This window comes from Vigna radiata, chromosome 7 (genome assembly GCF_000741045.1).
Source record: "Vigna radiata var. radiata cultivar VC1973A chromosome 7, Vradiata_ver6, whole genome shotgun sequence".
In the NCBI taxonomy this organism is placed as follows: Eukaryota; Viridiplantae; Streptophyta; class Magnoliopsida; order Fabales; family Fabaceae; genus Vigna; species Vigna radiata.
This window is the reverse complement of record NC_028357.1, coordinates 21,536,373-21,551,712: the sequence shown is the minus strand read 5'-3', so window position 1 is coordinate 21,551,712 and position 15,340 is coordinate 21,536,373. Positions and strand designations below refer to the sequence as shown.

Genomic DNA, 15,340 nt, shown 5'->3' with positions numbered 1-15,340 from the left:
ACCATGCGCCTGCCAATATAGCAGTAGTGAAAGAGTTTTCCACCTATCCTCAGCCATTGGAGGACTCTCATACTCAGGATTACATGAGCTATGTCCATGGGAAGATTATTAGGTATGATCCTGAGGCAATTACCAGATTTTTGAATATAGAATGGACAGGTGTGTAGTGCCAGTACTCATTGAATGTTCAAGAGGGCATTGATTTTGATGATATAGAGAACGTGCTTTGTGTGCCTGGAGGGCACTTTCATAGGAACCAGAGTGGTGCAGTTATTCACATCAAAAGAGTTGATTTGACACCATTGGCACAGTATTGGATGACATTTTCTCATGCCAATATCCTACCATGCTCCGACGTCTCAGATATTACTGTTCACATGGCCATGTTCATCTATTGTGTGCTGAGAGGATTGAATGTGAACATAAGTGAAATCATTGCAAATGAGATCAAGAGTTGTTCTAGCACTACGAGTAGCAAAGCACCTATAGGGCATACCTCCTTGATGACGCACCTATGCCAGCTAGTTGGGGTGGACACTCCTTCTGGTGCCTTTTTAAGTCCTTCTGAGCTCCATCTTCTTAGTTTTTCATCTCTTCTTCTAGTATTATCTCAATCTTTGTCAAAAGAAGGGAATTAGTCATAAATCTATTGAAATCAACCTCAAATCTCTTATTCACACAACTTAATGAAAAAGCATGAGTCCAAGCAAGTTTCTAAGTGAAAAAAGTTGCTTTTAGTATCAAAATTATATCATAAATAACAGTGTTTTAAATCGTTATCAACTAGCACTGTTATTAAATTTCTGAAAAGGTAAATTTTCTCCCGGTTTGGAACTCCCAGAGTACTCATTAGTGATGGAGGATCTCATTTTTGCAACTCTCAGCTTGCAAAGGTACTCAAGCACTATTGTGTGAGACATAAGGTGGTTGCACCTTATCATCCGCAGAGAAATGGGCAAGTTGAGGTTTCTAATAGAGAAATAAAGAGGATTATGGAGAAAAAAATTGCTTCATCAAGGAAGGATTGGTCTCAAAAATTGGATGATGCTCTTTGGGCATATAGGACGACAATGACGACAACTATAGGGCTATCCCCTTTTTAGTTAGTCTATGGGAAAACGTGTCATCTACCAGTGGAGATGGAGCACAAAGCTTTATAGGCCCTTAAATTCTTGAATTTTGATCCCTTTGATACTAATAATAAAAGAAGAAGGCAGGTTCTTGAGCTTGGAGAGATGCATTTGCATGCATATGATTCTTCTAGGAATTATAAATAAAAGGTAAAATTTTATCAGGATAGCAAGTTGGTAAATAAGGTTTTCAATCTAGGGTAGTAAGTGTTATTATTCAATTCACGCCTATATTTTTTTCCTGGGAAGTTGATGTCAAAGTGGTCAGGGATGTTCATAGTAAAAATTGTTCGTCAACATGGAGCATTGAGTTGATAGATCCGGTCTCTAGTGATCCACAAAGAAGTTGGGTGGTAAATGGTCAACGTCTCAAGTATTATTTGGGTGGAGAACTTGAACGCCTTTCCACAGTTATGAAGTTGGTTGATCCATGATTCATGGTGTCAGGCTCGTGACGTTAAACAAGCGCTTATTAGGAGGCAACCCAGCTTTCGAAACTTATCTTTTTAGATTATGTTCGTCTTTATTTTGTTTTTAGAATAGGTTATAATGTACTTGGCTTAAAACTTTAACTGTGCTGCTATGGTTTGATGATGTTATGTTTTGTGATGAGTATTGCGTTATGATGCTGATTATATTGATTGATGTTGAGATAATGCATGATGTGTTGATATACAAGTGGTTGCTCATACTATGTGTGAAACAGATGCATGAGGTAAACTTGTGATTGTGATATTAAGCAAGATGTTTATCTAAGTTCTGTGTGAGGATTGAACTCCAGAGTTTTTTGTGAATGGTTGCTATTACTTTAGAAGTACAAATGACTTTGCCCAAAGTCAAAGATGGTTTTAGAGATATTATGCTTGGTTTTCGTTGTTTTGACAGGGTTAGATGAGAACTGAATGATGAAGAGCGAAGTAGGAAGGAGTTGGACTCAAGAAAGGATAAAAAAAATGTGCAAAGGAAGAATCGCAGCCACCGCTCAATGCCAATTTCAGCGCTGAGCGTTAGCTTTGTTAAAAGAGCCACTGCCGGTGTACCGAACTGTTGGGGCAAATCGGCAAGTGTACCGAATTGCACAAGTAATATAAAATGGTAAGACCAAGTATCGTATCCTAGAGGACTCTCGGTGCGGAACAGTTTTGTGAAAACAAGATTAATTAAGACTTAAAAATAAAAAGAGATCATGGGTTTGGAGTGCAAAAATAATAAAGAAAATAAAATGTAGTTGATCAATGGCAAAGGAGCACAGAGATGAACGGAGATTGATTTGTATGAGATGGATATGTTGTTGGGGTTAGATTTCACCAAGTTCCCTCTCATGTATATCAGAATTCTTCTTTATGCATTAATGTCAACGTCCCTCACTAAATCACTTAAACCCGATCCCTCGATAAATAAGTTTGTCCTTAATTACCAGTTCATACAATTCCTAGTAAAAAGATGTGAAGATCAAGAGGTTAAGACGACTAAGACTCATACCTTCATCCCTGAGCAATATAACCCTTAGGAGTAATTCAACAAGAACCTGAATTGAAAGGAACCTCCCGGCACTCATGCAACTCATAGATCATGCTATTGTATAAGCAAGAATAAACACAGATGAATTACTCTAACAATTAATGAAAAAGCATATGAAATTAAGAATCAATTCAAATACATAAGAGTTTACAAGGTTACATGATTCCCCAACAACAAATAGAAATTAGTTCCTCATAGACATGAGGGAACTCTATGAACAATAAAAGAAAGAAAGAGAATGGAAGACTAAGAATTGGCTAAGAGTGTATTGTTATGCTCTTCTTTGCCAGGGATGCAAAACCTAGAGTCCCAGGGTCCTTTAAATAGTGTCAAAGGAGTGCCAGAGCGAGGCCCGGTCCAAAAGAGTCAAAACAGAGCAGAAACAGGGCCCGGTCCACTAAAATCATCACCTAGGGGTCTAAGGACGTCCAAGCTTCAAACCCTACCGCTTGGGCGCCGAGGGCCACCGCTCGAGCGGCCAACGTCGATTTTCTGGCCTTTTCGTTGGCTTTTTCAGCATTCTGGTTGACTGGTTGACTTTTCTGGTTGACTGGTTAACTTTTTGGTTGACTGGTTGACTTTTCTGCATTCAGCTTTGACTTTTCAGCACTGCAACTATTTGACACTTTAATTCTTCGTTCAATCCATTCCAATAGCCTACAAAATCAAGGTAATTAGTCAAAAAATCATTAAGTTTCACCTCAACTCTCTTATTCATAAAACTAAAGCGAAAACATGAGTTCAAGCAAGTATCCAAGCAGAAAAGGGTGCTTTTAGTATCAAAATTACATCACAAATAACGGTGTTTTAAACCGTTATCACCTAACACTTATGTTTATGCATATCGAATTATTTTATTTATAGAATCTTCATATTCTCATTTCATTTAATATTATATGGTAAAACTTCAAAACATTTGAGAGCGTTTAGAAATATAAGTTTTATAGTCGATTTTTTTCTTAACAAACTTTAATTAACTTTTAAAGATACAATTTCTCATTTTACTATACAAAATAGTAATGTATACCATGTAATGTAAATGATGAAATAAATAGAAACATTTATATTCAAAATCACAAGTGTCAAACAATATAAACATTACAAAAATAATGTATACATGTAAACCAAACTACATTATTATTATACCTATCATTTCAACATAACCAATTGTCAGAATGGTGCAACGGAATGGTTAACGCATTCAACAAACCAAGAAGGTGGTGAATTGGTTTCTTATCACAAATCGTTCTTTTAACAATTTTCTCACATAAATATAAATTCCTTAAAACAATTTAAACAAATTAAAAGAGTAAAAACGAGAAAAAATTGCATAGGTAATTTTTATACTGGTTCGGATCACAAAGATCCTACGAATGAGAATTAATGCTTCACTAGTACAAACCAACAAACTGTTACAATCACAAAGAAAATAAACAAGTGGAGGGTTAAAACACCTCTCTTGTTACCTGTTAAACATTTGGCAAGTGTACTGAATCATATCAAGCCATATAAAATGGTAAGACCAAGTACCGTGTCCCAAGAGACTCGTGTTATTAAACAATTGTGTAATACCTTAACTAATTAAGACTGAAAAATGATTCTTTTGTATTTTTAAATGCAATAAAAATAAACATAAATATTATAATGTAAAATTGATCAATTGAGGCTAAAAAAGGAATGAATGGATGACGTTGATAATATGAGATGATGATGTTGTTGGGGTTTAGATTTCACCTACTTTACTTTAGAGATTAAGCAAGTTTCTAAGTCAAATAGAGTTGATTTAGTATTAAAATTGCATCATAAATAACGATAAATTCAACCGTTATCATAACTCCAAACTTGAAACTTTGCTTGCCCTCAAGCAAAATATAACTTGGCCTAAACAAAATAGCAATACTACAACAGTCAAAAACACCAAAAGGCATTTTCTTCTAAGACAAGTAAATCACTCACGTATGCTCATCATAAAAAGATCAGTCAAGATATAATGATTTTTTAAACAATCAAGTTTCAACTACAGTGCTCACATAACCAAAAATACTCAATAGATGCCAAAACCTTATGAGTGATCAACAACCAAGCAAAATGTTATCCTATAAGTGCAAGGAACCATTCCTCACCAAAGAAAGAGTTTAACTCAAGCTCAAAAGTATATAGTGAGGTGACTCTTTCACTCAACCATCACATTGTCACATAAATAAACTTTGCCATTCATTTAAACACATCAAAACATATTCACAAGCAAGTTACCATCACAAGTACTTTTCTAAGGCTTGTACCGTAGTTGGGCTAAAAAGAAAAACTGGTTTTTCTAGACAACAAAATTCCTTGAGTCAAGAGAGTGAACAATTTTCTTCAAAATTTAACATTTTTCTCTCTTTCTCCTTTCTCAATTGAGAAACCACTTATCAACTTATTCCCAACTTTCATTCATTGAGCTTATCCTTCCTTTGTCTTCTTTCTTCTCTTCCTTTACTTGCTCAATGCTCTTTTTTTATTTTTATTTTTATTTCTTTTTTTTCTTTGTTTTTTTTTTTGTTCTACTTCTTTCAAATTCTGATCAATCCCAAACTTGAACCATTCTCCATTACTATACATACCCAACTCAACTCAAGGCAAGGATTTCGAAGGTTTTCATATTCAGGCTCAAGGTTCAAGGGATAAAGCAAAAATAATTTTTTTTTCCGGGTTAAAAGTATTAACATTGGCTTAAGGGAGAAGAACATATGGCCTTTATCATTTGAAACAAGCAACCAAATAGTTCCACATAAAAATTTAGGCAAAATCAATCATGATTAAAAAGCAATAATATTCAACAATAAAAATCTGGAGCCCAACCTATCACAGGTTAACTCAAGTTCCACAATTTCATACATTCTGCTAAGCATATTAATCACAATTGAAACCATGCATCTGTCTTAAACAATTATGAGCATCCACCATCTTTGCTTAAAAGCTAAGCAATCAATAACTCAACATGCATCTCAAATAATAAATCAAACCCAAGACAATATTACTCATCAAAAAATTCATCACATAGTACCAAACCATTGCAGCACAATTCATTAAACAAAGTATATAGCTTAAACTAAAATTTAAAACAAAATAAAGTTAAAAAATGCATAAAAATAAAGAAACGAAAAATCCAAATCTAGTAGCATCCATCAGTAGATGCTATCATCTCAATCATCAGCTTTACTATCACTTTGACTTCAACTTCAAATAGACGTGCCACCTCCTCCACTAGCTTGGCCCTGGTCCCAAGGCCAAGACATGTGAGTGCTATGAAGTTCGGGAGAAGCAACATATAACCTAAAAATACTCAAACACTCAAAACAAAATCAAATCAAACCCACACAATTAAATGAAATAAAAAGAAAGGTTTAGAAATTGGGTTGCCTCCCAGTAAGCTCTTGTTTCATATCATTAGCTTGAAACCACTAAGCTCAACTTTTATTTTCAATGTTGGTGTACTTCTTCCTTTCATGACACCAACAAAATCTCAATAGCTTCCTAGTCACCAACTTGATTTTCCTAGAATAAGGAGCTTCAATCTCAAAAACTCTATTTGCCTTTATATTCTTAATAACCCATAAGACGTTCTTGAATTTCATTGGTTCACAAAGGTAGGACTCATTACTTTCCCGCTCATGGTCTTAGTGAACTAGTTTCTCTTCCTTCTCTCCATCCTTTTGACTGACTTGGCAGCTTTATCGAGTAGATTAGTCACTGATAGAACTTCATCCGTTGTTTTAGGACTAGTCTATTTTATTTGGATCGGTTGCCCAGTATCAAAGACATTGAAAGTTACCTCTCTATCTTGGTCCTTTAATTTCAATATTCCCTCTTTCATATGAATAACAACCTTAGCTGTCTTCATGAAAGGTCTTCCAAGAATGGGCGGTATCTCTACATCTTCTCCCATCTCCATCACTACAAAATCCATTGGGAATTTAAGTTTAACAATTTGAATCACCACATCTTCCACTACACCATAGGGATGCGTGATAGACCTGTTCGTCATTTGAAACACCATCCTTGTGGGTTTGACTTCCAGACCACTAATCTTCTTAAGCATATATAGGGGCATCAGATTGATGCTAGCCCCTAAGTCAACAAGAGCTTTCCCTACATCATGATCTTCAATAGTGCAAGGAATGGAGAAACTCCTCGGATCTTTAAATTTTGGAGGGAGAGTCTTCTGCATTATGGCACTGCAATTTCCCTGTACTTCAATTGTTTCTTCCTTTATATATTTATTCTTTTTGGTGAGAAACTGTTTCAAGCATTTAGAATAAGCAGGAATTTGCTGTAGTACTTCATTTAAAGGCATAGTATTCTCCAATTGCTTGAAGGTTTCCATGAAACGCCCAAATTATATTTCTTTTCCCTTCTTTGAATAACTTTTTGGATAAGGAAGGGGTTTCTCATTTATTTTTTCTTTTTTTCTCTCATCCTCTTCTTCTTTAGCTTTCCCCTCATCTTTCTCACCTTCTTCTCCCTCAACCTCTTCTTTTCTCTCTTCTTTTTCTCTCAACTCAGCTTTCTCTTTTCTCTCAATTTTTCTATCATTTAACATCTTACCACTTCTAGTCATAATGGTGTTACATTCCTCCTTAGGATTAACTTCAGTATTTGCCCCAAAATTATTATCAGACTTCTCCTCCAACTTCTTAGCCAATTAGCCAACCTGTATCTCAAAATTTTGAATGGCAACTTCAGTACTTTTATGATTGGAGAGAGACACTTGCATGAATTGTTGGAGTGTATCCTCTAACTTTACAGTCCTTTTAGATAAGGAGGGTTGTTGTTGACATTATTGTTGTGGTGGTCTATCAAATTGCCCAGATTGCCCTTGACCCATGCTTGGATGAGGTTTCCACCTTTGGCTGTAATTACATGGGCGGCCCTGATTACCCATATAGTTGACTTTTTCCTAGGTATTGGCTTTGTTAAGATTGTTGATAAGGGGAGCACTAGTTTAACCAAACCTTACAATCTCAAAGAACTTCTGGTTTTTTATGATGACAACATAATTAATAACACATGTATTGATATATGTGTTACATGTACATTACGTTTATGTTTAATGATTATTTGAGAACATGTTTGTGTTGTTTCTGTCATTGTTGTAAATTCACTACGTTTTACATGAGATCTTATCTATGAATGCATGACATATGTTTTAGAAAAGGAAAACCATATGCACTTTAGTTGAACTTAAAATGTGAGGCAAAACAACAGTTTTAAGTCGACATCATTATGAAGCAAGTCGATTAAAACTCGCGTGTATGCAAAAAATTTTCAAAGTGTGCTGTGAATATTTTTGGAAAGAATGTTTTTCAAAACTGCATTGAAGTGTTACAAAGTTGACTGTATGTGCAAGCTACTCGACTTAGTTAGTTATGTTTTGAAATTTTGTCAATGCTTGTGACGTCTAACAGCTATATTTTATATCTTTGAGCAAGCATTAATTGTGAGTCAACTGTATTAAATGTGAAATCAATTAAGTTGGTTTGACTACTACTATCTGTTATAATTGTTTGAGCATAATCGACTCTATTAGTAGAATAATCGACTTAGGAGCGTCAGTTTTGTGAAAAACTATATATAGATGCGAATTTGATTTCTGTAGAGACTTTTGAGAATCTAACGTTTTGATTTAATTGTTTCAAATTATTGATCTCTGATAGAATGTGCTAAAGCTTAAAGAATCTATCAAGAAAGACCGAGGTGTTCATTTTTTAGTGATTACCTAACGAGCAAGGATCTATGCGCATTGACTGGTTGATCAACCTGCACATTGAGGTGTCTAATATGTGATCAACATCTTCTCTCAATCTTGTGGCTGCCCTGTTGTAATTACAGGAAGAGAACGTGCGACGTTCTAGGACTTTGAGGATTGTTCAAAGTAATTAAACATTGTAGGAGAGGGGATATCTTGTTGTTGTTATTTGCTTTTATGTCTCTATATTTTGGTTAGAGGGTTAGAGAGGTGTTTAATATTTTGACGTGGAGGTCACTATAGAAACCTTGTTGTAAAAACTCTGATAATTATAGTGCATTTGCTTCCTGGGATTGAAAGGACACCGGATGTAGGCAGTTTGGACGAACCAGTATAAAAACTTGCGTTTGAACTTTCTATCCCTGAACTTTTATTTTCAAAGTCGACTTTATTTTTCACGTAGTCAACTATTTCCGCTGCACTTGAAAAATATTTTTCCTTGCGATTCAAGAAACTTTTGAAAGGTCATCCTTTTTACGAAAAAGATTTTAAAAGACTCTTATTCTTGTGTTTCACCAATTCACCCCCCCCCCTCCTTTGGTATTGAAACTAAGCCATTCTATTTTCAGCAGGCTTGCATAGCACATTGACCGCACATAGCTCACAAAGTTGATGTTGAGCTTGAGAGACGTTCTGCAACTCTTTAGGTAATTGAGAGATTTTCTTCATTAGAGTCTCTAATTGTTGAGTCATTATTTTATTTTGAGCCAATAGAGCTCCTTTCTTTATTTTTATTGTTGAGGCATTGTAATTGAAGAACTCCTTTCTTTTGAAATTGAGCTCTTTCGTTGTGCATCTCATTATCATTTGTGGCCATATTTTCTATCAACTCATAAGCTTCTTCTGGAGTCTTGCACTTGATGTTACCTCCAACTGAGGCATCCAACTTCAATTTAGTCTGTGAGCTTAGTCCTCCAAGAAAAGGAATGACTACTATAGGTTCATCAAATCCATGAGTGGATGTTTTCCACAACAAACCTTTGACTACCCCACGCTTGACCTAATGTTTTGTCCATGCTCTGTCGAAAAGAAGAAATTTCTTGCTTATCTTTATTTACCTTAGACTGAGGGAAATATTTATTTAGAAAATTTGCCACCACATCTTCTCACTCAGTGAAGTTATTCTCTAGGAATGAATTAAGCCACATCTTAACATTGCCTCCTAAAGAGAAAGGGAACAAGCTAAGTCTAATAGCTTCATTTGGCACACCATTAATCTTCATTGTATTCCATATTTCATTGATAGTGGTCATATGTTCATATGCATTTTCAAGAGTTAATCCATTGAATTGGTTCCTCTTCACCCTCGGTCTTGCAATGTTGTTAAAATGAAGAGGGTTAGTGACTACTGCATAATCTTCCAGGGTACATCTACCATTTTGATTGTCTGTCATATCTTTTGTTTCCTAGTTAGATACTGAAGTGAAGGGTTGTTGAGGAGTCTCTGGAGAGGGAAACAGTTCTTTAGAAGTCTTGTTCTTCCTTCTTCTTCTACTATTGTCCAAACCTGAAAAGAGAGGTTCAGATAATTTTGTGCTCCTAGGGCAAATCTTGCCCTACATACACTAGAAAGAAAAACACTAAAGCACCCAATTAGCCCAAAAAAATAAAAATAAAAAAAATCAAAAACAATAAAAATAAAATCTAAACTGGTTCAGAATCACACAAGAGTATAGTTTAACAACGAGTCCCCAACAATAGCGCCAAAAACTTGTTAAACGGTTGCCAAGTGTACCGAATCATGTCAAGCAATATAAAATGGTAACACCAAGTATCGTATCCCAAGAGACTTGTGTTACTAAACAATCGTGTAATGCCTTAACTAATTAATACTGAAAAATGATTCTTTTGTATTTTTAAAGGCAATAAAAGTAAACATAAATATTGGAATGCAAAATTGATCAATTAAGGCTAAAACAAGAATGAATTGATGATGTTGATAATATGAGATGATGATGATGTTGTTGGGGTTTATATTTCACCTACTTTACTTTCATTAGAATGGTAATGTTACTTTCTAAATTACTTAGAACCCAATGTTTCAGCGTAAAAAGTCCATCCTAAATTTTCATTTTTCTCTCTAGGGTTTTGGAGCATTGAAGTTTTTCTTCCACCCCCCCCCCTTGGTGGTTTTAGTTTTGCTTTCGTTTTCTCTTTTTCTTGTATCGAATTTGTTGAGATTGTTGATAGGGGGAGCACTAGTTTAGCTGCACCTACAATCTCAGAGTTTCTGATTTTTGATGATAACAACACATAATTAATAACACATGTGTATTATGTGTTACATGTTCATTGCTTTCATGATTATGATTATATGGGAACATTTTATGATTTTGTGTTTTTTGCATTTCACTGTGATATATGTGATATCATACTTGAATGCATAACACTATTTTTGGAAAAGAAAAACCACATGTAGTTTTGTTGAACTTTAAATTGTGTGGCAAAACAATAGTTTTAAGTCGACTTCATCATGGAGTGAGTTGATTAAAACTCATGACTTTGCATAGACTTTTTCAAAGTGTGTTGTGAGATTTTTCAAAGAGAAAGTTTTTCAAAACTATGCTTTATACCGTTACATAGTCGACTATATGCGTACTGTATTCGACTAAGTTTGCTATGTTTTGAAATTTTGTTAATGCTTGACATAAACAGTCTAACAGTCATATTTTTAATTTGGTTGACCAAGCATTAAAATAGAATCGACTGCATTAATTGTGAATCCAATTAATCGCATTGACTGTTGCTAACTGCCATAATTGTTTTGTTATATTTGATTACATTAGTAGCTAAGTCGACTTAAGTGTGTCAGAATTGTGAAAAACTATAAATTGGCGCGAGTTTTATTTCTATAACAACTTTGGTGAATCTTTCATTGTTTGTGATATCTTTTAGATTAGTGTTATGTTACAGAAAGAGGAGAACGCTCCAAGAATCAAAGGAGAAGACCATGTTGATCATCTCTTGTGATTTCTTGAAGAGCAAGACTGTTGTGCTTTGAAATTCTGATCTATCTACACATTGACGTGTCTACTACGAGATTAGGATTATCAATCTTTTGAAGATTGGCTCATTTCCCTGTTGTGATTATAGGAAGAAGGACGTGCTGTGTTCTTGACTTTGGGGGGTTTCTCAAAGGGTGGAGACAACAGAAGAAGGGATTCTTGCTACTGGTCTTTTTTGTTATATGTCAATATTTTGATTAGAGCGTTAAAAAGGTGTTTTCTATTTTTGACGTGGAGGTCTCTATAAAAGCCTCATTGTAAAAACCTTGATCATTATAGTGCATTTGCTTCCTGTTATTGGAAGGACACTGGATGTAGGCAGGTTGGTCGAACCAGTATAAAAACCAGTGTTTGAATTCTCTGATCCCTACACTTTTACTTTTAAGTCGACTCTATTATGCATTATATTGACTTTATTTCCGCTGCATTGTAAAATCTTTTTCCTTACGTTTCAAGAAAGTTATTAATGGCATCAACTTTGCGAAAAAGATATTAAAAAGACTCTGATTTTAAGTTTCACCAACTCACCCCCACCTCTTGGTGTGAGAAATTAAGCCATACTATTTTTAACATAATCATTTCTATTTTAATTCAAATTTCATTTTGTAGCTTCAATCCATTTCGTTTTTGCACTTTAAATTCCATTTCGTTTCTGCACTTTAAATCCTATTTCGTTTTTGCACTTTAAATCCTAATTTGTTTCTGCATTTTAAAGCCCATTTTGTTTTCCTAATTCGTTTCAAATTTGAGTAGTGTTTTATGTTGATGTTTTGAAGTTCATTTTGTGTATTGAATTGCGTTTTCTATTGTGCTTTGTTTGCATTTTGTTTGCATTTTGTTTGCTGCTGTTCCAAAATTAATTTACTTTAGTTTTGCTACTGCAATTACGTTTTAATGTTAGCTTAAGTGTGCTTGATTGGTCATTAGTGAAATTGCATTGTTTCCACGAGATTTATGGACTCTAGTTGTGATTTTGCTACTTTGATTTGGCTCAATATTCAATCTGTTTTGTGCTTGCGATTGGTTACACGCCTAGTTGCATAATTGGTATTTAATCTTCGATTAGTTGATTGGATTGTATGGTGCAGAATTAATTAAATTTGTGTATTGCATTCGCTTAGTTTTCAATTGTGAAGACCGGATTAACCTTCGCTTAGTTGGTTAATTTGTGTTGGATTAGGGCTTAGAGTAGTGTGAAATTGTTGTTAATCTATGATTGGAACAATGCATTTGAGTTAATGATCAACTGTTTTGAAATTTGTGTTTAATTTTGTGCTTTAATTAGTTCATTCGCATTCACAAATTTGTCCATAAACCACCCCCCACCATGTGTTTGACCTATTGACTGAACCACATTTGGTCCTTGAGAGACGACCTATGAGTCATTTCCTAATATTATACTACACTTAATTGCATATTAAATTTCATTCGGGTACGACCTTGATCAAATTTTGGAGTCGTTATCGGGAACCAACGGTTCGGTCTTTGGTTCTTTGTTGTGTTGTGTGTGTTGTGTATGCATTTTTGTGTGTATTGTTGTGGTCTGTGAGTGCATTATGTGTTAAATTGTGTTGCATTTTATTTCCCAAACTGTATGAGTTCTTTTGCCTTGAGGTTTCTTATGTTGATGCATGTTTTAATTTATAAAATTGCTCTTTCTAAAGCCATTTTGAGCATGTACGTAGACTTGGTTGCTTTAGCAAGTAAGTTCTCAAGTATATCAAAGTCAAACATATGACTCTTACAAGACAAGCATTCAACAGGATTTGCAATCACATTAGATTCAAACTATTTAATTTCAAGATTGCTAATCTTATTTCTTAAGATGACCTCTTCATGTAATGCTTTTTCATACTTATGTTTCAATTCTAGAAATTCCTTCTTTAATTTCTTATGTGCAGCACCCAATTTTTCAGATTCATTTATCAATTCAAAGAAAGCCTTTTGTAAATCTAATTCACTAGACTCAAAGCTAGAATCACTTACTTGACTTTGAGCATTATCAGAGTCAGCCATTAAGCAAAGATTTGCTTCCTCATCTGAGTCACTTGAGCTTGAAGAACTGGAATCATTTTCTTCCCACGCTATGTAAGCCTTCTTCTTATTGGGAAATTTCTTTTCTTTCTTTTCTTCACATCTCTTATTCTTGGTACAATCAATCTTGATGTGTCCTCTTTCTCCACATCCATAGCACTTGATGCTCGATGGAGATCCTTGAGTGTCCTTCCTTTCTCCTCTGTATTTGTCCTTTCCTATTGCTCTCATGAATTTTGCAAATTTTTTTATCATAAGGCTCATGTTTTATTCATCATCAGAATCACCATTATCCCTTTTTGAGCTTTTACCTTTGGAGATTTCAGATTTAAAGGCAAGGGTGTTCTTTTTTCCTAGATCCTCTTCAGTAGTTAATCTGTTCAACTCAAGCTCATGCTCATGAAGCTTTCCGAAGAGGATTTCCATCAACATTTGGGAACGATTTTGGTATTCTGAGATGTCTAACACCTTTGGTTGCCAAATCCTATCAAATGATTTCAAAATTTTTACATTTAATTCATCAACATCAAAGGTCTTACCCAACCCTGTTATATGGTTCACTGTTAAGCCCCTGGCAAGTGTACCAGATCATTATCAAGTAATATATAAACGGTAAGTCCGAGTATCGTTCCCCCAAAGGACACTTAGGCCTTATCTTTCATGTAAATTGATCTCATAAGACTTGAAAAGAAATAATTTTTGTAGTGTGAATGAAAAACGAAAATAAACATGCAAATGCAAGTGAATCTTTCATGTAAATAGGCGCTCAATGCTCAATTTGGCTGCTCAGCAGTTTGCCTCCAAATCCCAGGCCACTCAACGGTCCAGTCTACCGCTCAATGGTGGCCCTCCTAATCGCAGACCGCTCAGCGGTCCCGCTCAAGCGAGAAACAGTGGCTTTACCCACGAAACTGGCACTCCGTGCTGGAATTGGCGCTGAGCGGTGAACTTGACTCTTCTTTTCTTCCTTTTTTCCTCTTTTCTTGAGTCTAATTCCTGCCTACTTCACTTCCATCTTCAATTCTCATCAAAACCTTGCAAAACAATGGAAAAACAAGCATAATATCTCTGAAAACAACTTTTGACTCTCATGTGACTCAACTAAGTGTTTTACTTTATTCTAAGCTCATTCTAAGCCATAAAGGGTGTGTTTTGATATCAAATTTAAGTATAAAAATAACAGTTTTTGGATCGTTATCATTCACTATATGAGTGAAGCGCTTCTGAACATCAGATATTGTTTCTCCTGGCTGCATCTTGAACATTTCATATTCCTGTATGAGTGTGTTTTACGTTGCGCGCTTTACTTCATCAGCACCTTCATGTGTGACTCTGAGAACTTCCCACATCTCCTGCATTGTCTTACACACAAAAATTCTATAGACTTCATCAAGCACCACAATAGAAGATATAATGTTACGAGCCTTAATATCAAATTGGCCTCTCCTATTTTCCTCAATAGTCAAATTAAAATAAGGTTTTTCAACTTCCAAACCATCAACAGTACTTTTAGGAATATAAGGACCATTTTGTACACTTCCCAGATGCCTCTATGAACAGACCCCATGAATATTTCCATTATGACATTCCAGAATGCATAGTTATCACCAATAAAAAGTGGTGGTCTATTGATAGAAGCACCATTAGCATATACTTGGTTATGACCGGCCATTTTCAAAATTTGTGATGAACTATCAAGGCAAGCTCTGATACCAATTGTTGGAATAACCGGTATCAATCACGCAGTGGAAAAAAAAAAGGGTTATGATTGTTAAGAGCGAAAAAGCGTGTTACGGTCAACATCCAAGTTAAAATGGTCTTGTTAGACTTTTATCAAGCAGTTTATATGCTAAAGAGATAGG

General features: G+C 35.0%; 1 protein-coding gene across 1 annotated transcript; it reads right to left on the bottom strand.

The window, feature by feature from the left end:
* Positions 1-6,417: 6,417 nt before the first annotated feature.
* Positions 6,418-13,709, bottom strand: LOC106766177. Its single transcript, XM_014650927.1, has 2 exons — positions 13,431-13,709; positions 6,418-6,930 (listed from the first exon to the last, which is right to left on the bottom strand). Exons 1-2 carry the CDS (start codon positions 13,707-13,709, stop codon positions 6,418-6,420), a joined length of 792 nt encoding a protein of 263 aa, XP_014506413.1.
* Positions 13,710-15,340: the final 1,631 nt, after the last annotated feature.

Coding starts and splice junctions, on each gene's coding strand:
- LOC106766177 (XM_014650927.1), bottom strand. CDS start 13,709: ATGAGAGCAATAGGAAAGGACAAATACAGAGGAGAAAGGAAGGACACT. Junction 6,931..13,430: donor CTGATAATGCTCAAAGTCAA/GTAAGTGATTCT, acceptor TGCTTGAAACAG/TTTCTCACCAAAAAGAATAA.